Source organism: Ahaetulla prasina, chromosome 2, assembly GCF_028640845.1.
Source record: "Ahaetulla prasina isolate Xishuangbanna chromosome 2, ASM2864084v1, whole genome shotgun sequence".
In the NCBI taxonomy this organism is placed as follows: Eukaryota; Metazoa; Chordata; class Lepidosauria; order Squamata; family Colubridae; genus Ahaetulla; species Ahaetulla prasina.
This window is the reverse complement of record NC_080540.1, coordinates 181,232,347-181,255,591: the sequence shown is the minus strand read 5'-3', so window position 1 is coordinate 181,255,591 and position 23,245 is coordinate 181,232,347. Positions and strand designations below refer to the sequence as shown.

Below are 23,245 nucleotides of genomic sequence, written 5' to 3'. Positions count from 1 at the left end.
GGCTTGTTGGGCGTGGCATTGCTTGGTGGGCATGGCTTGGTGGGTGTGACAGGGGAAGGATACTGTAAAATCTTCATTCCCACCCCGCTCCAGGGGAAGGTTACTGCAAAATCCCCATTTCCTCCCAATCAGCTGGGATTTGGGAGGCAGAGAATAGATGGGGGCGGGGCCAGTCAGAATTTTTACTACCGGTTCTCTGAACTATTCAAAATTTCCACTACCGGTTCTCCAGAACTGATCAGAACCTGCTGAAATCCACCTCTGCTTAATAGCCTTATTGTGATTAGGGGCAGATTTGGGCTACTTTAAAACCCTTGCAAATCTGTGTGAGGGAGAGAGGGAAAGTGAGTTCCTGATCTTAAGATAAAGGGATATTTGCCGGCGTAATAGCAGAATATCTAGAACAAATTGCACAAAAATGCTATTTAGCAATCATGTTGAACTAAGAGAGAGAAGACAAATAATCCAGTGTGGTTTTTAAGGGCCTCATTAATTTCCTCTGAAATTCCCTGCTTGCTCAAGCTCCTCCTCACCCCCTCCTCCCATGTACTGATTAAACATTCATCAATTGCAAAGGGGCTTGGCTTCAGAGCAGGCCCTCTGGATAAATACTGGAGCTGTTAGCACTTCTCTTGCCCCTCTGGATTACCATGGAGGGGATGGCTCTCTATCTGGTGGCTGTTCTATTGATTGGTTTTCCAGGGTCTTCCCATGGGGGTCTGTAAGTATCACAGATATTTCAGCAGGGGGAATAAAGCAGTGCTCAGGAAGCCTTGTAGTCCTTTGCAGGGTAATGAATTTACTTGCAGATGTCTCCAAACCAGAAGCTTTTTCAGAAAGTCCAATATATCCCATGACAGGAGTAGAAGTATTATAATAATCAATAAGGGGAACTGACAGGCCCTGAAGTTCTAAACTGAGGAATTGTCCTTGGAGTGAAGATTCTCTGGACAAATATAAAGACCTCTTGTTCTCAGTTATAGCTGGGGCCCATCTATATTACCATTGCTAAGCAGAGTCAACAACATCCAAAAAACAATAAGGTTGAATATGTAGAAAACAGTCATTTTACATTCTTTGTTTCTGATGTCTTCAAGTAACTTTTTGCCATCATGGCTAAGATTTCAGTGACATAGAGCCTGGCCTACCTGCTTGTTTTGAGAAAATATTTAATTTTCTATGCGTATCTACACTGGAAAACCAGATATGACTTTGCAGCAGGCATACAGTATGTGTAACTAAATGACATATGAGTGATAGCAGCCATGAGGCTGACTATATTTCTCTGGTCTCAGTATGGAGAATCAGCTACTGAAAAAGCAAAAGACAGGAGGAGGAGGAGGAGGAGGCAGAGAAGGTGATTTGTCAGTATGCATATAATAACTCTTGTTGCAGGAAAGAAAGGTAAGCGGTCAGTTCTGGTCCCATTTGGGACTGCAAAGAAACTTTCTGTAGATGTAACCCAAAGCAGGGACATCCAAGAGAGAGGAACTAATCTCAACACTATGCTAGATGTGGGTTTTGGTTAGGGACTTGACGGGGAAGCCAAATTGATTTATTGCTTTTAAAGAAACAGAAACTTAAACTTTATAGCTATGAATAGGAGCTTTTAGCCTTTTACCTTAGGATCCACTTCCTTTTCACTTTGGGAATGGCAGCATTTGTGTTTGGGGTGTGTGTTCAAGTGGTATTGTAAAAAGCGAGGCTTGTGATTTTATTTATTTATTATTTATTATTTAAATTTATATCCCGCCCTTCTCCGAAGACTCAGGGCGGCTTACATTGTGTTAAGCAATAGTCTCATCTATTTGTATATTATATACAAAGTTAATTTTAGATAGGTGGTCCTACCTTTCCCTCCAGAGTATGATCCTCAATAGCTTGTTCCTTATTAGGGTTTCAGTAAGGAGAAACTCAAGAAGGATTTTTTTGGGGTTTGTTTGTTTAACAATAATAATGGGTGAAACTACACTAGATGTACAAAATCCACGGTCAGACTGCCACGACATTGTTTTAAAGGAGCAGCTCTTAAAAGTTCATAAAAGAATTGTAAATCCTAATTGTTCATGCTCAATCACTGCTCTTTGAATTGATGTGAAGAATATAATGTAATATATATATTCACACACAACTGTCAGCCCATTACAATAACACAAGCAACAGCTGTACAATAATGGGTATGTTGATCATTGCAGCAGAATAAAGCAGGGTTTTTAAAGGCATACAGTATGTGGATTAGCACAATTAACTTAATTATTGACAAGTGTCACCATGAAACCTTATCTGAGCTTCAGTTCTTGGCTAAGGGGAAGTACATTTTTGTTAATCCAAGGAAACAACATTAATCCAAGGTGTGTGCGGTGATCATTCTTAGGTATTCATACTGTATTCCTCTGCACTCTGTGGAGAGCTGGCCAGTGGTGTTATTTGAAGTGTGTTGTACTTTTTTTAGTATAGTGGGCCTGTACTATACAGCAGAGATCCTGCTGGCCAGGCACTTGCTCATATCTCCTCTAAGTTGGATGCTGGATGGCCAAGGTCTTCTCATGATACATGAGAGGTAACATCCTGTTAGATCATCTGGGATTTGTCTAGGCCTGTGGCACTTCCGTAGACATGGTCGTCTGCAGAATGAGCTTAGTCATCTGTAAAATAGATCTAGGCCCTTCTGGCTGATACTTACAGCTAGAGAGGAAAGGGTAGCTGGATACAGGAGGTGGCACATTCATAGTTGAGGGATGGATGATGCCCTCAGTCATAAAGGAGATGGTGACGGGTTGTCAAGAATTCATCACTTGACTTGGCTATCTTCAACATATCCCTTTTAGGTGAGATGGTTGAATTATAAATACACAGGAAATACACAGTGTATATAAAATACACAGTGTATTTTATATAAACCTTTATATAAAAATGGTTTTAGCTATTCAATAATGGTGAACCTATGACACACATGTCAAAGGACACGGCACAACATTCTTGAGTGACACGCCAGCCTTCACCAATACCCAACAACTAATCCCCACCAACACCCAACAACTAGAACAATTGATCAGTGGAACAACTTGGCTCCAGAAGTTGTGAATACTCCAACACTGGAAGTTTTTAAGAAGAGGTTGAATAACCATTTGTCTGAAGTGGTGTAGGGTTTCCTGCCTAAGCAGGGGGTTGGACTAGAAGACCTCCAAGGTCTTTTCAAACTCCGTTATTCTATTCTATTCTAACTATTCTTGGAAGTGGTTTTCAGAGTTCTTGTGTGGGGAAGTCTCTGTCTCTCCATGCAAGAAGACCATGTTCTCATGCAGCATCCGAAACCTCAAAAAATCACATGAGAAAGGGATAAGCTTTCACAGGGTTTTCCGGGGCTGAAGAGGTCATGGAAGAGCTTTCTCCAAAGCCATTTCAAGAATGAAGGCCTCAGGTAACACGGAACAGCCTCAAGTAGGCCACAGGGGCTTCTCAACAGAAAGAGAAGGCCTTCTGAAGGAAAGCAGCACAAGACAGATCCTGGGGAATCACATACCTGCACTGTATTTTTTAAAAAAATATATATATAAAAAATTGAGCCTCTTTCATTGGAGGCATGCAAGTGTGTGTGTGAGAGAGAAATGCAAGAAGAGTCAAATTAGGCATTTCCCAAATTTTTGACACACTAATCCCAAAAAGTTCACCATCATTGTCTAACCAGGAAGCCAGTGGTGGGATTCAACCAGTTTGCACCACTTCGGGAGAACTGGTTGTTAACTTTCTGAGCAGTTTGACAAACTGGTTGTTGGAAGAAATCATTAGGGCAGAGAACCAGTGGTTAAATTACTTGAATCCCACCACTGCAGGAAACCCACTTTTCACCAAAAAGTCCCTCTTAACATGGCCTTCTCAGTAGCAGCTTTACTTTAGAGCAGGTTGATCCTCATCATTTTATTATTTTCTCTGTTGTCTTGCAATAGTAGACTGAGTGCTTCTCTACCAGAATTAAATTCCTTGAGTGTCTAATCAAACTTGGCCAAATAAAGTATTCAATTCAATTCAACTCAGATGCCTACTATTCAGGAGGAAAGTGAAAAGAGTCCTCTTTTAGGGCTTTTGGAATGGGGGCCCTCATTAGATGGCAATAATTTGTATAGATTTGAAAGGATTGATAAAGAAATACATAAATAAATACAATTTCTAATACTGTTTGAGTTAACAATCCCAAGCACTGGAGAATTTTAATAATAGGAGTCATGCATGAGTTTTTAATGTCACTTCATGACATATGGGCACAATCTGCAAAATGCTGGAAATGTCACCAGATACCTGGTTCCTACTATCATATGTGGTGGATATGCCAAAAAGCAAAAAAATATTGGATAAAAATACATACTTGGCTGGAAAAAATGATAAAACAACATACAGACTTGAAATCAGAGTCATTTTTGTTGGGCATTTTACCAGACAAATGGTAATTTGACAAATGGTAAGGGAATGTATATCTGACTTTACATGTATTGATTGCAGTGACAATAGCATTTGCACAACAATGGAAAAGTGAAGAGATCCCAACAGATGAAAATGTGATTAGAAAAATATTAGAATGTACAGAAATGGATAAGCTGATACTTACAATTAAGGGGGGGGGGAGAGAAACTGAATATTTTTTGACTTGGGACTTATTTTATCAATGGCTAGCTGACAGGAGCTAGAAACAGGGAAATACGTGAAAGGATCGGCGATATAAGGAAGATAGGTTAATTTGGTTAAATAAATAGTATGATTATTACTGTTATTAATATTAATATAATTGATATTGATGCAATGAATACTGTTGTAAACACTTTGATTATTATTTCCTGAAATGATTTGTGCCCAAACACACTGATCAGCTGAAATTGGAATTTTTGTACATTAAAATAAAATAAAATAAAAACTTATTACAAAAAAAAAAATTGGAAAGTTTTCCCCAGTCCCAGCTCCTGGAGCGAAATCTGAGATCCCATAGACTGAAAAAGCACCATACTGGGAAAGGTGCCTTCAGAACTTATTAAAGGAAAGAGGGACTGAAAACAGAGAAGACAGGGAAGGCAAATTCAGTGGTAGCACCCAAGCTGCATTTTGCCCTCTACCAGTTTTCTCCAACAGCTGTTCTACAATCAGTTGAATGACAGTGGCTGAAAACTTCCTGCTGCTATCATGTAACCCTAGATTATAAAGCTACACAGATCTTACAAATACATATTTCCTCATGCCTTTTAATTAGCAGTACTAGAGTTGTCTGTCTGTCTGGAGACTGAGATAGATTCATATTTAAATATCTGTCTGCGAAAGACGTAATTTATTAGCCCTGAGTTTACTTTCCGGGGGTGATTCTGCATCTGTTCTGCAACACTGCAACAATACTGTGTTGAATGAATTCTGGTGTGTGGATTAGGGTGTGTGGGGGCAACTTCTGAATGGTGATGAGTCTCAGGAGACTGTGTGGTCTGCAGTGCTGTTACACAGAGGAGTTGGTCAACATTTCCACCTCATTTTAGGCAAGGCTTGGGGATTAAAGATGAGAACCCTTAATTCCTGGGGAAAAAAACAACCTTGATCTCACTTTGTCAAAATCTAGCCATTTTGCAGCCAAATTTCAGTCACATAGTTTCAAGTGCAGGAGTCTGCAGATGGGTTACTGGAGGACTGTATGTAGGCTGGGTTATGCCTAACCTTGGATGAAGGCACAATTCTATTTTTCTTCTTCAAATCTGAGATCAAAATCTGTTCTTTCATAGAAAAGATGGTCCTTCTTTAAACTGCAAGGGGACCCTGCATTGTTCATTATAATGTGATCACATTACAATACCACCCAGTTTACTGTAATGGTCACTCCCATTTTATAACCCAAAAACAGCACCCCAAATCTTTTTTAAGTGATATAAAGATATAGATTTACTAATTTTTCAACTGTGTTTGGAAGCTTTCTAAGTCACAAAAGAGTACTTATTCTAAACATTTATTTCTTCACTTTTCTAAAAGAAGAGATTATGGAGATGTCTCACTTTTCCTAAGCAGACTAACTCAGGAGGTGTTCTTTTCTTCTTCTGCAGCTACACCCTCATCACCCCTGGTGTTTTGCGAACAGACACAGAAGAGCAAATTTTGGTGGAGGCCCATGGAGACAATACTCCGAAACAGCTTGACATCTTGGTTCATGATTTTCCACGGAAGCAGAAAACCTTGTTCCAAAGAAGAGTAGATATGATTAGGAATCCAGCGGGAGGCATGCTTGTCACTCCAACTATAAATGTGGGTGTATGGTGATGGTTGCAGTAGAGTCTATTGTATCCCTGTAAAAAAAAAAAAAAGCTAAAATCCTGTTCATCCTGCTTGAGAGGAAGTGCCATGCACTTTAGTAGAAAGAACATGACTAGACTGTCAGGTATTGTGAGAAATTAAGAGTATAACTCAAGGGAGGAAAGAAAAACAAAGTTATTGGATACATATGTATTTATTTTACGGTTCTTATTGCCACAATTGCTGAAAGATTCTGCCCAGCATTTCACAGCACACAAATTAAATATTATAAATATTTACATCAAAATCAGCATCAAAACCATAGGAAGAAACCAAAAGAAAACATGACAGATATGAAGTATAGCAAAATTAAAGTGATTAATAAAACAAAACTGCTAAACTAGCTTTTAGAACAGATTGCTAGAGATTCTGAATCAGTCTAAATTTGGTGGTTAGTAAAAGTAGGATGTTAGTGGGCCAAAGAGCTGAATTTTCAGATTCAAAATATAAACATTTCAGGAAATCTCCAAAGGCTTCTGGACAACTTTTGTTTTCCCTTACCCAGGGAGGAGAAATTGGGTTAGTCTGTGTGCTGATAGAACTACGTGCACTCTGAACATGAACAAGGGAGAAAAAAAGAAGAATGCTGAATGGTATATCTCTACGACCGATCTGTTTCCAATAATCCTGGATATTCCAGAGGGCTTCAGTGTTGAAATGTTATTCCCTGACCAAATCCCATGCAAGGTTTCACTAAGTCTGACTCTGCTAGTACTTGAGCCCAAAGAATGTCAAACAGCTGCTGGCATCTGGAGGGACAGATCAACTGAGAAAAGTTCTGCAAATTGGACCATAATTTCATCAAGCGAAATTATCCTCCTGACTTTCAGACTTTCTAGGTTGGAGTTATGGATAGATGTGTTCATATTGGTAAAAGTGGTGTGTGTTAGTCTGTGTGTATGTCTGTGTATTTGGATAATCCAATAATTGCCCAATGAAAAAACGATAAAGGGGAAGAGAGAATATCTCTCATATGATTGTAGAGCTACAGAGCGCAGCCCAGATGGTAGGATTCATTATGTGCTGGGATTCATGTTTCTCCAGGTTGCGACGGTCGACCAGAAAAGTTTATTTGGGGTGAGGGTTCCCTCACTCTCCCTCCCACTTGTCTTAAGCTTGGAATTAGGGGCTGAGTTTTCTTGGTTCATAAATTAGGAGGGAAAAAGGCCAAAGAGAAAAAGGTTGTGGATACATGGTAGTGGGCAAAGGATACCAAATGTGACTTGTAACAGCAGAATGGCAAGGTGAGATCTTGGGGATATGTTCTTCATTAATTTCATTGACTGTGCTGCTTTAGCTGGACATTATAGGGCAGTGATGGCTAACCTTTTCCAGACTGACTGCCTAAAGCACGTATGCGCGCATGTGTGCCTCAACCCCCACAATACAATGCACCCTCCCACACGTGTGCCCTGCCTCTGTGCATGTGCACTTGCCCCCCTGCACGCACCCCATCCGCGCACATGCATGCATGGCCCCCCACATGCGCCCCTCCCCCTGCATGTGCGGCAGAGACCCGATAACCAGCTGGCCAGTGGGAAGCATGCGCACATGCGCAGCAGAGCTGAACTGGCACAACAGCTTGCATGCCCACAGAGAGGGCGCTGCATGCCACCTGTGACATGCATGCCATAGGTTCGCCATCACCGCCATAGGGCCTCTCCATAGCCTTCTGCGGGGAAAGATCAGAAACCGTCTTAAGAGAAGCAAGAAATATATTTTTAAGATTTAATACATCTATGTGTGGCATTCTGTGATCCTCTTGGTTTTCATTTTTGACTCAGTAGAATGTTTTGGACCAATGTTTTAGTGTTGTTGCCTAGGGCTAAGGAATGAGGCCTCAGGTGGCCCTTAGTGATGATTATGTTTGAAGCCTCTGCTCTATCATCCAGATTCCTGCAAGAGAATTGAATAAGGACTCCAGGCAAAATCAGTATGTGGTTGTGCAAGTAACTGGTCCTCAAGTGAGTTTGGAAAAAGTGGTTCTCCTTTCTTACCAGAGTGGCTTTGTGTTCATCCAGACAGATAAAGGCATCTATACACCAGGCTCTCCAGGTAAACTCTTCATTCTCCTGGGGTCCCACTGTGGTTATGTAATGAATAATACTATAAAGAAAACCATTCCTGGGATTTGTCATTTATTCTAGATATTTCCAGAGAGTGGGGGAATGGAAGACTGTATGTCTTGTGAGTGTTGGCACTGGTGATATTGAGAAATCAAGCTTAGAAAGTTCAGAAAAGATTTAAGAAACACATTGATAGATGGTCCAGACCAGGGGTAGTCAACCTTTTTATACCTACCACCCACTTTTGTATCGCTGTTAGTAGTAAAATTTTCTAACAGCCCACTGGTTCCACAGTAACGCGCCATGTATCATTGTCTGCGCATGCCTCTCGCGCATCGTGGATTGGGTTTGGGGGCTGGGGGCACCAGCTACCAGCTCTGCTTGTCTATTACAGCTGGGTGGTGTGGGGGGAGATGCACGAACTATTCTGGGACGAGGCTCTTTTGTTTGCTGTCGCACTATAGCGCCATTTAGTTTCACTTCCGTAACATGAACTAATGCGCAGGCGATACAAATAGTATATTTTCAGAAATTTAAATTGTCACGGGGAATTTTATGAAAACCTAATGAAAAAGTTTTAAATAATGCTATGAAATTTTTTTAAAAAGTCAATTAAATTAAAAAAAAAAAGTGCTTCCGTATTGGACAAAACCCCTACCGCCCACCATGAAAGCCGGAACACCCACTAGTGGGCAGTAGGGACCAGGTTGACTACCACTGGTCCAGAGGAATGTAATCACAAACTAGGGAAGGGAATGGAGAAGTCCAAGAAGATGTCACCCTGACTAATTGCAAACTATAAAAGGGGGAAAGCCTTGAAGGTTATGTGAGTGATCTTTTAAAAAATATTCTTACTGTGTTTCTTTAAGAGAAGAAAATGTGTAATCTTGAAAGCCTTTCCTTTCCAGAAAGGCTTTTTCTTTAGCTTTTCTTTGAAAAAATAGGTGGTGTTTTTGTCTAAGATCCAGGAGATCCAGGTTGAAGTAATCTGGAAACATTTATGCCATAATAAACCCATTAGCCTTTAAAGTGCCTGAGGATGCTGCTGTTTTGGCCAAATAGACTAATGAGCTGTTTTTCTAGAAACTGTCCCGTGCCTTTTTAAATATTTCTCAAAACATTTCATTCTTCTAGGAGGAGATTAGCTTCCCACAAGACTAATGAGCTGTTTTTCTAGAAACTGTCACATATCTGCTTTTTAGGATTTACACTACAGTGAGTCTGGCAGACAACTGCTGTCATGGTTGAGACTTGGCTCACTTTGCAAATCCCGCTTACAACCAGACAAGAAGAATGAGGGGAGGGAACAGATTGGAATGCAGGGGAGGCATAATGTGGGGGGAAAGGAAGGCAAAGAGCACTGACTTGGAGCCTGAGAACCAAGGTCATCTGCTGAGAAAGTCTGCTAGGCGGAGAGTCCATTAGCCAAACAAACTGAATTGAACTGATTGGATGGAATAAAGGGGAACATTTAACTATGCTGTTCGTGCATGAAAACGTTAGTATTGGCTTTGCTACTTCTGTATCCATGTTGGCTCAGTAAATTATACTCTTGGTAATAAAAATGTTCCAGGAGTCTTTATTTGCTGCATGAATCAGTGGTGGGTTGCCCCTGTTTCGCTCCGGTTCTGTAGAGCCGATAGTAAAAATCTTCTGGCGTTTGGAGAACTGGTAGAAATGGCTGGCTCGCCATGCCCCCGAACCGGTTCTACGATCATCAGAGGTTTTGTTTTGTTTTGTTTTTACTTTTAAAAGCCTCTTTTCTTCATCCAAAAAAAGGCTTTTAAAAGAAAAAAAACCCTCTGATGATCGCGTGGCTGAGCAGGGATTATCAGAACCCTTTAAAAGTTTTTTTTTTTAAACAGCCTCTTCCGCTGAAGTTGTTAAAACAAAAGGTTTTAAAAGGCTCCTCTGGCTATCCCAGCCAGAGTTAAGAGTTTTTGGGCTACGATTAAGCAACTTCAGCTGGTATCCTCAGAGGAGCCTTTTAAAAACTTTTTTTCCTCTGCCCCCCCCAATCCCCTCCCCCCATTTACCTTATTACAGCTTCTTTCAGGCTAGCAACTGAATCAGCTAGCAACTGAAAATGCCTGCTTGGAATCTATCTGCTCAGTCAGCAACTGCTTTGCTGGCTGAGGAACTCTGGAAGTTGAAGTCCACAAACCTTAAAGTTACTAAGGTTGGAGACCCCTGATCTAAAAAATATAAATAAAATAAAATAATAAAATAAAATATTTGTGCAGCTTTTTGAGATTTGGTGTGTTTGGTCTGTAGTATTTCACTCTAACTATACAGACACACAGAATCTCACAAAGCTGTATGTGGCATTTTGTGTGTGTGTGTCAGTTGTGTTGTGTTGTGTGTGTGTAAAGTTTGAAAGTTGGTTTTTGAGCTTTTTGTGGTTTTGTGAGGTTTCTGCTTGTTGCAGGGGCCCTTTTGGGTGAAGTGCAGCTGCTTTTACATTGTGTGTGAGTCAGTTGTGTTGTGTTGTGTTGTGTTGTGTTGTGTGTGTGTAAAGTGTGAAAGTTGGTTTTTGGTACCTCTTATTGTTTTGTATACTTTATTATTTTTATTATTTATTGTTATTGGCCACGCCCACCCAGTCACATGACGGCCAAGCCATGCCCAGTATCACATGACCACGCCCACAAAATAAACCACGCCCACAGAACCGGTAGTAAAAAAAATTAGAACCCACCACTGGCATGAATAATGTTAACAGCTACAAAATATCAGACAATTTATGACAATACTTTTTTTAGGATGCAAGCACATCAAGCAATCAATTTTTTTATTATGGTCACAGACCAACATGATGCAAGCACATATCTTCTGAATACTATCACAAATTACAGTTACTCTGTTTTTTCTTAGTGCGCTATCGTATCTTTTCTATGGATCACAACATGCACAGGATGGACAAAACTGTGATTGTAGAGTTTAAGGTGAGAATCATATCTGTAATCCTATGTGATTAGTATAGTCCCCTGAACAAGGAATGGTTGTTGATTTTTCTTACAACCTAGTGCCCCACCTGCTGGGTTGCATTTGCTCTCTATATTACGTCATCACATAGAATATCTAGTATTCCAGCTGGAGTTTGATGATACAGAATGCATAGGAAATAATATGCTACATGTATTTTTTCAACACACTTGTATTTTATTTCTCATGCTCAGACTCCACAAGGCATTGTTGTCAGTTCTAATCCAGTCAATCCATCTTCAACCTTGATCCGGCCTTACAATTTACCAGAACTTGTCAGGTAATTTAACATGGATATTGTCATAAGGCAACCTGTTTTGAAACCAAGCTGAAACTCTGATGGGGGAAAAAAATCAGCTAGTAAAGACTGGTTATAGAATAAAGCTGTATTGTGTGTTCCCTTTTAGCTTGCTTTTCAGATCGATTATTAAAGTAAGAAAAATCTAGGTTTGATATTTTGCATTTGTCCATCACATTTCTATTTCTTCTTGTTTTCTGGAGAGCCTGGAGCAGCACATGGGGGGCTATAATGTTATTTATATGGCAACTCTGTGAAATTGAGTGGACAAATAATAGATACAATTTCATCACCACCATTTAAGTTCAATGAGTAAGAAGAAATTTGTTGCAGACGTAAGAGTCACATTTCAGTTTCTACATATTTGAATCTGAAGATTTCTGAATTGGGCATTTTCTTCCTCTTTTACACTTATTCTCCATAATCCTATTAATATCAAGAAGGGGCCTTGGATTTCTTGTTCATATCATATTGCCTTGCCTTTATAAGTTGTGGGTGCTCCAACACTGAAGGTTTTCAAGAAGAGATTAGATAGCCATTTGTCTGGAATTGTATAGGGCTGTGATGGCGTACCTGTGGGCACAGGTAGCCATATCAGTGGGCATGCGAGCTCAGCTCCGGGGTGCATGTGCGGGCTGGCCAGCTGATTTTCAGGCGTTCTAGGCCCACCAGAAGTAGGAAAACAGGCTGTTTCCTGCCTCCAGAGGGCCTGGTGGTGGGGAAGGCCCGTTTTTCTCTCTCACCTGGCTCTAGAGCCTCTCTATGAGTCTGGGGAGGGCGAAAATTGCCTTTCCCACCCCCCCGTAGGCTCTCCGGAGGCCAGAAACAGCCCATTTACCAACTTCCAATTGGACAGGAAGTGACATTTTTTGCTGTCCTCCAGAGCCTCTCTCACCTGGTTTCAGAGCGTCTAAAGCAGTTTTTGCCTCTCCAGACTCATAGAGGCTCTGGAACCAGGTGAGAGAAAAAAACGGGCCTACTGGGCCATCACTTGCCAGGAGCGGGGTGCGTGTGTGTGTTGCGCATGCATGCCTGGGGGCAGGGCTCATAGAATTATGGGTTTAGGCACGCACGCACGCGACCCCCTCCCACCCCCTCCCTTCCTGGCATGCGATGGCAAAAAGGTTAGCCATCACTGGTATAGGGTCTTCAGCTTGAACAGAGAGTTAGATTAGAAGACTTTCAAACTCCCTTCTAACTCTGTTATTCTTTATTCTCTATTGTCATAAATCGATTGTAAAGCCAAAGCAATGAAAAATCTCTTTTTCTGTCTATAGTTTTGGGACATGGAAGGCTGTGGCCAAATATGAACATTCAACAGAGGAGAGCTATACTGCATATTTTGATGTCAGAGAATATGGTAAGAAAAAGGATCATTTCTGTAATAACCAAAAGCCAACATGGGTTTGTCAAAAACAGATCGTGCCAGACTAATCTTATTGCATTCTTTGACAAAGTGACAAAATTGGTAGACCAGAGGAATACTGTCGATATAATTTACTTGGACTTTAGTAAAGCATTTGATAAAGTAGACCATAACCTACTACTAGATAAAGTAGAAAAATGTGGGTTAGACAGCAGCACCACCAGATGGATTCGTAACTGGCTGACCAACCGCACTCAACGTGTACTCCTCAATGGAACTACATCCACATGGAGGGAGGTACCCCAAGGCTCTGTTTTAGGCCCAGTACTCTTCTACATCTTCATCAATGACTTGGACAAGGGGATAGATGGGGAACTCATCAAATTTGCAGATGACACCAAGCTGGCAGGAATAGCCAACACTCCAGAAGATAGGCTCAAGTTACAGAAGGATCTTGACAGACTTGAACATTGGGCGCTATCTAGCAAAATGAAATTCAACAGTGAAAAAAGTAAGGTTCTACATTTAGGCAAAAAAAACAAAAACAAAATGCACAGGTACCGTATATGTGGTACCTTGCTCAATAGTAGTACCTGTGAGAGGGATCTTGGAGTCCTAGTGGACAACGATTTAGATATGAGCCCGCAGTGTGCTGCTAAAAAAGCCAACACAGTTCTGGGCTGCATAAACAGAGGGATAGAATCAAGATCATGTGAAGTGTTAGTGCCACTTTATAATGCCTTGGTAAGGCCACACTTGGAATATTGCATTCAGTTTTGGTCACCACAATGTAAAAAAGATGCTGAGACTCTAGAAAGAGTGCAGAGAAGAGCAACAAAGATGATTAGGGGACTGGAGGCTAAAACATATGAAGAACGGTTGGAAGGAACTCGGTATGCCTAGTTTAACTAAAAGAAGGACTAGGGAGACATGATAGCAGTGTTCCAATATTTCAGGGGTTGCCACAAAGAAGAGGGAGTCAAACTATTCTCCAAAGCACCTGAGGGTAGAACAAGAAGCAATGGGTGGAAACTAATCAAGGAGAGAAGCGACTTAGAACTAAGGAGAAATTTCCTGACAGTTAGAACAATTAATCAGTGGAACAACTTGCCTGCAGAAGTTGTGAATGCTCCAACACTGGAAATTTTTAAGAAAATGTTGGATAACGATCTGTCTGAGATGGTGTAGGGTTTCCTGCCCGGGCAGGGGGTTGGACTAGAAGGCTTCCAAGGTCCCTTCCAACTCTGTTGTTATTATTATTATTGTTCAACAAACCTATTTTCTGATCCTGGGTTTTATCCCCTTCAATTTTATCTCTAAAAACCTTTTCCTGTCATTTATAAAAGTGGAAATGGCTACTATGATCTCTCCTGAAAAGAGCCAATGTGGTCTAATCATCACAAGATCATCAATGGCTTCGGGGTGAGATACCAGCTGTACGCTGATGACACTCAGCTGTACTTTTCCACCCCGGGCCACCCCAACGAAGCTGTCGAAGTGCGGTGCTTGGAAGCCGTACGGGTTTGGATGGGGAGGAACAGGCTCAAGCTCAATCCCTCCAAGACTGAGTGGCTGTGGATGCCGGCACCCCGATTCAGTCAGCTGCAGCCGCGGCTGACTGTTGGAGGCGAATTATTGGCCCCAAAGAAAAGGGTGCACAACTTGGGTGTTCTCCTGGATGAACGGCTGTCGTTTGAAGATCATTTGACGGCCGTCTCCAGGAGGGCCTTTTACCAGGTTCGCCTGGTTCGCCAGTTGCGCCCCTTCCTTGATCGGGATACCTTGTGCACAGTCACTCATGCTCTTGTCACCTCTCGCTTGGATTATTGCAATGCTCTCTACATGGGGCTCCCCTTGAAGTGCACTCGGAGGCTTCAGTTAGTCCAGAACGCAGCTGCGCGGGTGATAGAGGGAGCTCCACGTAGCTCCCATATAACACCACTCCTGCGCAGACTGCACTGGCTGCCTGTGGTCTCTCGGGTGCACTTTAAGGTTTTGGTTACTACCTTCAAAGCGCTCCATGGCTTAGGGCCTGGGTACTTACGGGACCGCCTACTGTTACCTCATGCCTCCCACCGACCTGTACGCTCACACAGAGAGGGACTTCTCAGGGTGCCGTCCGCCAACAGTGTCGGCTGGCGGCCCCCAGGGGAAGATCCTTCTCTGTGGGGGCTCCTACCCTCTGGAACGAACTTCCCCCTGGTTTACGCCAAATATCTGACCTTCGGACCTTTCGCCGTGAATTGAAAACGTATTTATTTATTCTCGCGGGGCTGGCTTAAATTTTGTTGTATTTTAAATTTATATTTTATATTTCTAAATTTTATATGAATTTTAATGGGTTTTTAGAATTTTAGATGTTTTAATGTTTTTCGGCCAAATTGTATAATAAGTTTTTTAATTATATTTTAATTGTATATTGTATTGTTTTTGGGTTTTTATTCTGGCTGTACACCGCCCTGAGTCCTTTGGGAGAAGGGCGGTATAAAAATCGAATAAATAATAAATAAATAATAATAATAATGGTTAAGGTACAAGGCTAGAAATTGGGAGACTGTGAGTTCTACTACTGTCTTAGACATGAAAGCCAGATGGGTGACCTTGGCCAGTCATTCTTTCTCAGCTCAGTCCACTTCACAGGGTTGTTGTTGTGGGAAAATTAGAAGGAGAAAGATATGTCGGATACGTTCACTGCCTTGAGTTATTTATAAAAATAATAAAGGCATGATATAAATAAATAAATAAATGAAATATGTTAAATAAAATTGAGTAAATACATCTTCCTGTCAGTGCTAGACTTCTACCCTTTCACCTGTTCTTTTTATGTAGTGTTGCCAAGCTTTGAAGTTCGTCTGCAACCATCAGAGAAGTTTCTTTATATTGATGGCAATACAAATTTCCACGTGTCTATCACTGCAAGGTATGCTTATTTACAACTATGAGTAGCTAAAGAAATTTATTTTGGCACTGGGTAACATCTACATGAAAGGGGTTTTTCTTTGTGTCATAATATTCAGAAAAATATGATTTGGTGACTAGTCCTGATCTAAACATATTTACTTGACATTTATTTCACAAATACAATATTTGTAGTAATACTAGTCCTGATCTAAACATATTTACTTGACATTTATTTCACAAATACAATATTTATCTTTAGACTTCATTTATCTTTATTAGTCTGACTGCTTATGATACCAAACTCACTTATCACTTATAGCTTTAACACTGCATCTTTTTAGTGTCAAGAGTAGGGTGGTAGCCCAGTCATAGAAATGATCAGAAGGAGAGTAATCAAATTCATTTTTCAGGGAAATTATAATAATAATAAATGGCTTAATCCCATTTTCCCATTATTTAGGAAATTACAAATATGTTCCTTTCAGCAGACTGTTAGTTATTTTAATGATTGATTTCAATTGTATTAAGGCTTTAATTGTATGTTTTCTACTCCATACTTTTCATTTTTGCAAATCACCTTGAGTGTTGGAATGAAGAGAAAGGTGAAGGATATATTTAGAAATCAGAAAATAAAATGGGCAGAAGGATGAAGGAACTGAATTTATCATCCCTCCCCCTCCCCCAAATTCTGTTTTCCCCTGCCCGCCTTGAGCATCAGAAATGACAAAGGCTTGGAGAAAGATGCCTGAGTGAGTAGAGCTGAGAAAATAAGGAGCTGTGAGAAATAGATCAACGGCCTCACTGATGTACCCCACCTATGTCAAAGAAGATCAGTAGGAAAACCAAAGATGTATAATTGGGCCTTTACTTTCATTATGTCATTACAGGTACTTGTATGGAAAGAAAGTGGAAGGTGTGGCGTTTGTCCTCTTTGGAGTGAAAATAAATGGTGATAAAAAGAGTATTCCAGAGTCACTCACGAGAATTCCGGTAAAATGTGTTTGCATATCAGAGTGTGCTAGTGGGTTGTGTGTCAGATTTACTAGGTAGAACAATTCCACTAGAAGGCTAAGCTACCATTATTGAGGTTGGCAATAATAACAGAATTTTGCAAACCTGGTTGTGCTATAATTCCCTCTCCTTCTAATAATTCAGTGAATAAGGGAGTGTGTGCCTGAGTCTCTTTTGAATGTTATCTGGTGTCAGGGTTCCAAGTAACACCCACAACGAAAGAAGACTCCAAGGCTTAAAGTTCCTTAAAGTTCAATTTTATTAGAGATGTCATATTGGCATATCTGGGAAAAGCCGAATCTGAAAACTTTCAGGTTTTCCCCACCCAAAGGAAAGTCCAAGTCCCTGCCCAGCACCCACATGTCCATCACATGGTCCAATCAAAGCACCATGCCTCCCAGTCACACCCCTCTAGGTGCAGGGCAAGGTGTCCTTGAGTCTCTGAGAAAGGAATGTTATTTTGACTATATATCAAACCTGCTCCATACAATCCCCCTCCCAATTTCCCATAGCAGTAAATGTGGCAAGCCTGAAGGCCCAATGTAAAAGATGACTTCCAGGTCTGACAGCCCTCCCCCATCAGAAGATTGTGTCCTGTAATAAGAGTAACACAGGGGGTTAATTAAAAAACCTAACCACCTCTCCCCACCCCCAGGGGGACCCTTTGGCTTATCAGGGTATTTATCATGGAATTGTTTTACTAGCCTGTCTGTTTTTACATCCCAACTTTTAACCCAAGTAGCTTCAGACAAAGGGTACCCTTTCCAATGAACTAAATATTACAGTCGACCTCTATATAGTCTAGAGTAGGGGTTGGCAATCTTAAACACTCAAAGAGCCGCTTGGATCTGTTTCCTAAAGAAAAAAAACACACTGGGAGCCAAAAAACCTGGGTGGGCATGGCCAACTCAATGTCACTCACTCCCACCCAGTCACATGACCACCTAGCCATGCCTACCCAGCCACAAAACTGTTCTCTCTGTCTCTCTCCCCCTCTCTCCCCACTCTGTGTCTCTCTCCCTCTGTATCTCTCCCTCTCCCCCTCTCTCTCCCCCTCTCTATGTATCACTCTGTATGTCTCTCTCTCTCTCTCTCTGTGTATGTGTGTGTGTGTCTCCCCCATTCCTTCAGGTGACCGTCCTCCTCCTCCACTCCTCCTCTTGTAACTCCCTGGCTGGCTGAGAGCTTGGGCATGCACAGAGATACAGGAAGTAAAGGCTGCCTTATGTGCAAATGTGGCGTGAAGACAGGTACAGGGCAGCTTCACTCCTGCACTCTCCGGTGACCCTCTTCCCAGTCTTCCTCTCAGGACACCCGGGACGGCTGTGGCTGAGCCAGGAGTGTGTGCACGCACGGAGAGACCCTCCTCAAACGAGCACCAAAGCTCAGGAAAGGCGCTCGCAAGGCAGGCAGCGGCTCACTTACGTGCACATGCTCCCAGCTCAGCCACAGCCAGCCCGGGGATTTCGAGAGGAGGGGCGGGGGGAGGAAAGTGCAGGAGCGAAGCTGCCCTGTACCTGCCTTCATGCTACATTTAAGCGTAAGGCCTTCATGCTACATTTAAGCGCTTGCTGCCACTTTGGGCTGGTGTCCAAAAAAGAAATAAGAGGGGCGGGGCAAACCACTGATGTGACAGGAAGCCACAGCAAAGGGCCCAAAGAGCCCTTTGTGGCTCTGGAGCCGCAGGTTGTTGACCCCTGGTCTAGAGTGTAAAATTGTTTTAATTTGTAATGGGTTTCTCCTTGCACTACTATAGGTTTGGGAGGTGGTCAAGTCTGCGGTCTCAATCTAGACCTGATGGTTGGCTTCAGCATATTACAGTGAAAAAACAGGATGCATTTTCCCTAGAAAGTGGGGGAGGTTAAGCTGAACTGTCACTGGGTTAATTACTTTCACTATTGGGAATGGACCTAAAAGTTTAGGCCCCAGTTTTTTACTAGGAAGTTTCAGTCTTATGTATTTTCTTGATAGATAAACCCGATCTCCCACACGAAAGGGGGGTTGAAGAGATCAGCGTTTGTCTGCTTGCTTTTTATATGCCTCAGTGGCTTCTGCTAGCACTTTTTTAGTGTTCTCCCAGCCCTTCCTCGGCGACTCCATCCACTCAGTCGGAGTCATGGAGGACGAGTTTGGACATGGGTACAAAATCCATGCTGCTCGTGACCTGAAAGGGGGTTAATCTGGTGCTATTGTGCACGGCGTTGTTGTAAGCCACTTCTGCAAATGGCAGCAGATCCGCCCAGTTCTCTTGCGTTCGCTCATTCCACAGCTCCGTTCGTACTCGGATGGAAAGCCGAGCTAAGCCCTTGTGTGTATCCGACAGATCTCAGGAACTCTCTCCAAAACTTAGCTGTGAATTGGACTCCTCGGTCTGAGATGACCTGATGGGGTTTTCCGTGCAGTCAGTAAATCTGTTTGATGAACATCTTCACCAGCTTTTTCGCTGATGGCAATCCCAAACAGGCTGTGAAGAGGGCTTGTTTTGAAAATAAGTCAATTACCGTCCATATGACTGTATTTCCCCCACACTCCAGGAGCTCGACTATAAAGTCCCTTGCAATTTCCTCCCAAGGTCAGCTGAAGCTAGCTACTTGTTGGAGGAGCCCAGGAGGTTTCCCTGGTCTCATCTTCATGGCAGCACAGGTGGCACAGCTTTTTACATAGTCCTCCACATCAGCTTTCATTTTTGGCCACCAAAATTGCCTCCTGGCTAGATGCAGGGTTTTCAAGAATCTGAAATGGCCGGCCAGTCGGGAGTCATGGCTACACTGTAGCAATTCCAATCTCAGGCTGGCGGGGATATATAGTTTTGATCCCTTCCAGGCCAGGCCATCTCTCATGGTCAAGGTATCTCTATTATCTATGTGCTGTTTTCAGTGCTGTTATCAGCTTGTCCTGTCCAGTATTGGGTTATCATCTGGCTTGCCGCTAGTGGTGACTTGTGCAGCTGATTGTGAGGGAGGAATGATGGTGTGGACGACTACTTCCTTGGGGCTATCGAATTGGGGTTTTCTCGATAGGGCATCAGCTAGCAGATTTTTCCCCAATGGGATGTACTTCAGCTCGAATTTAAATTGTCTGAAGTATTGTGCCCAGCAGATTCATTTGGAAGATAGTTTCCTGGTGGTTTTTAGAGCATTAAGGTTTTTGTGGTCAGTCCAGAACTCAAAAAGCACTTTACATTCTTCCATAAAATGTCTCCAGGAGAGGAGGGCCCAGCGGATGGCATAGGCTTCTTTCCCCCAAATGGCCCACCTCCTTTCGGTGTTGGTGAGCTTCTTGGACACGTAGGCACAGGGTTGGAGCTGTCCTTGTGAGTCTTTCTGTAGGAGCACAGCCACCATGTCCACATCGCTGGTGTCCACTTGGATGGTGAACTGTCATTCTGGGTCCGGGTGTTGGAGGATTGGCTCCTTGGCAAAGAGCCATTTTAATTTCTCAAAGGCTCTTTGGCAGTCCATTGACAGGCGAGCGGTTGGTTTGGCCATTGAGTAGCAGGAGGAGGCCCTGTTTTTAAGAGTTCTGTTAGGGGCAGGGCAACTTCTGCGAATGCTGGGATAAATTGCCTGTAAAAGTTTGCAAACCCCAGGAAGCTTTGAAGTTGTTTGTGGATGCATGGGGGCTGTCAGTCTAGCACCACTTTCACTTTTCCTGGATCCTTTGTCTGGCTGGTGTTCCTTTGACTTTGGGAAGGAGCGGAACTTCGACAGCCTGCTTGGTGATTTTCCTTTTATCCAGCAGCTTCCACAGGGTCCTCCTCACCCAGGGTGTGACTGGAGTTCAGGTTTGTGGGACCAGGGCTGGAGCCAAGCATCTGGATGCTCCGTGCCCATGCTGACCACACCTGTAGCATTTGATAGTCCAGGACAGTGTAGGTTGTGGCAGCTCGGGTGGTTTAGCTGGTGACCCAGGGGCTTCCTTGTTGGGTTCTCTGCAATTGACTTTCTATGGGGGTGGATTTCCAGATCCATGGCCATTGCTATGCTCTACCATGCTTGTATACGTTCCGGTACGCCCCTGATGTTGCAAGCTTGTTGGAGGTCTGGGTCAAGGGCCTCCTTGAAGTGATGAACAAGGAGGTGTTCTGGCCAGTCCCTTAGTTTCCTGGCCAGTCTTCAGAGCTCCCATACTAGTTCCTTGGGAGTCAGGTCCGCTTGCTTCAATGCCTTTATTTGGGCCTCGGCTTCTACTCGATGGGCCATGTCTTTGAACTGGCCTCGGAGCAGCTGGATGAATTCATCAGCATCCTCTAGCTGAGGGGCTTCATTGTCACGTAGCTCAGCTATCCACTCCACCACCTCTCCCTCATTCATGCCATCTGCAATCGCTGAAATCAGATCTTGATCGGTTGGGTATTGAATTCCAAAATGGTCGATGTAGGCCCAGACTCGATTGAGGAAGTAGGCTAGCCTTTCTAGGGTCCCATCAAATGTCACTCTATACCACAGAGGGAGAGTGGCTGGCAGGGCCTGTTGTGGAGCTGGCGTGGGCTGCTGAACAGGTGCTGGCTGCTGGGCTGGTATCAGTGGCAGGGCTACGACCAGTGGCTGGAATTGCAGTGGTGGCTGAACTGGTACCAGTGGTGGGGTCTGACCAGTAGCTGGAATTGCACTGGTTGCTGGACCGATGCGGGCCCGCAGGACCAGGGCAGGCATCCACTGGTATTGCACCCATCCCTGGCCAGGATAGAATGCCCATCCAGGGGGAATTTGGTTGTCTGGAGGCAGTCTGAAGACCGGTTGCTGGGGTGGAGTATTAGATTCCAACAGCCCCAGTTGTGGTCCCTGTAGCACCGGACTGGGCTGGCTCAAACGGCTTTGCTGCTGTGCCATTCTGATTTCGGTGAGGACTGTCACCTCGGTAGATGAGGTCCGACATGTGAGGTTGTGGTATGACCCACTTTGCACCAAGTGAAAGGAGGCATACGTCCCACTCAGTGGTGCTGCAGCTTTCTGGCTCAGAAAGGTGAACGTGGGTTGAGATGTCATATTGGCACATTTGGGAAAACCCGAATCTGAAAGCTTCCAGGTTTTCCTCACCCAAAGGAAAATCCAAGTCCCTGCCCTGTGCCCACATGTCCATCACATGGTCCAATCAAAGCACCATCCCAACTGGAGATAGTCACACCCCTCCCAGTCACACCCCTCCAGGTGCAGGGCAAGATGTCCTTGACTCTCTGAGAAACGAATGCTATTATGACTATATATTACCCCTGATCCATACAATCCCCCCTCCCAGTTTCCCACAGCAGTAAATGTGGCAAGCCTGAAGGCCCAATGTAAAAGATGGCTTCCAGGCCTGACATTTGGATTCTACATTATGGCAGACCACTTGATTTCCTTCCTTATTTTTACTTATTTTTCATTTATTTTCAGATTATTGATGGAGATGGGGAAGCAACACTAGAAAGACATAAACTACGTTCTCGATTTAAAAATCTCAATGATCTTGTTGGGCATACTCTATATGCATCTGTAACAGTGATAACAGAATCAGGTGAGCAGGGGTGGGAGAAGAGAAGGGTAAATTGTTTCTTTGAATACAAACATATCACACTTTAAAAATTAACAGACTACAATTTTAAATACCAGGGACTGAAAATAACTAAATGAAAGAAAACAAATCGTCACCAGAATACATCTTTGATTTGTGAATTGGCTTTTAAATCCTCCCCTTTCACAATGATTATTCACTTTTATCCCAAAAATCCACAATATTATTGTGGATAAATGTCTCTTAATTGACTCTAAATGTTCAGTAAAATGAATCAAAATTTTCCAAATTAGATTAAAAGGGATGTTCTATCTAAAATGTTTCCCTGTATTAACTGTATTAGTTTTTCCATTAAAACTGTTTTTAATCATTTGGAATGTTAGGCTTAAATTTGGAATATTAATGTCCTTCTCTTCCTGGGCTATACATGTGCTTCCTGACACCAGTGTCAATCTGATCTCGTCTTTGTTTCTAATATTTTCATTGTCTTCTTGAAACACCAATAAAATAGCTAATTGCTATGGAAGGTGATATAATAGATCTTATTCATTCTATAAAAAATGATTAAAATTTTGGATTTTGGTCCATGCTACCAGATATGTCAGTTTGTATCATTATTAGATACTGTCCTCAAATATTTGCTAAAATTGGAATACAATATGAATATTTTTTTATAATCCTTCCACAGTAAGGTAAAGCTTTCCATTTCATATCTTTCCATAGTAAGGTAAAGCTTTCCATAAAGTTTTCCGTTTCATATTCTCAGTATAGATTCCAATCTATTGTTCTTATAGACATTTTACTACATTCTGG

The 23,245-nt window shown here is 42.6% G+C and overlaps 1 protein-coding gene across 1 annotated transcript in view; it reads left to right on the top strand.

The window, feature by feature from the left end:
* Window positions 1-598: 598 nt before the first annotated feature.
* LOC131192129 (A.superbus venom factor 1) overlaps window positions 599-23,245 on the top strand; it is an 81,865-nt gene continuing 59,218 nt past the window's right edge. The window contains exons 1-9 of the mRNA XM_058170976.1: window positions 599-721; window positions 6,066-6,264; window positions 8,205-8,367; window positions 11,253-11,323; window positions 11,558-11,643; window positions 12,939-13,021; window positions 15,857-15,947; window positions 16,816-16,918; window positions 22,315-22,435. Of these exons, the coding sequence (XP_058026959.1) occupies window positions 651-721; window positions 6,066-6,264; window positions 8,205-8,367; window positions 11,253-11,323; window positions 11,558-11,643; window positions 12,939-13,021; window positions 15,857-15,947; window positions 16,816-16,918; window positions 22,315-22,435 (988 nt within the window). The 5' untranslated portion in view covers window positions 599-650. The remainder of the gene's footprint in view (window positions 722-6,065; window positions 6,265-8,204; window positions 8,368-11,252; window positions 11,324-11,557; window positions 11,644-12,938; window positions 13,022-15,856; window positions 15,948-16,815; window positions 16,919-22,314; window positions 22,436-23,245) is intronic.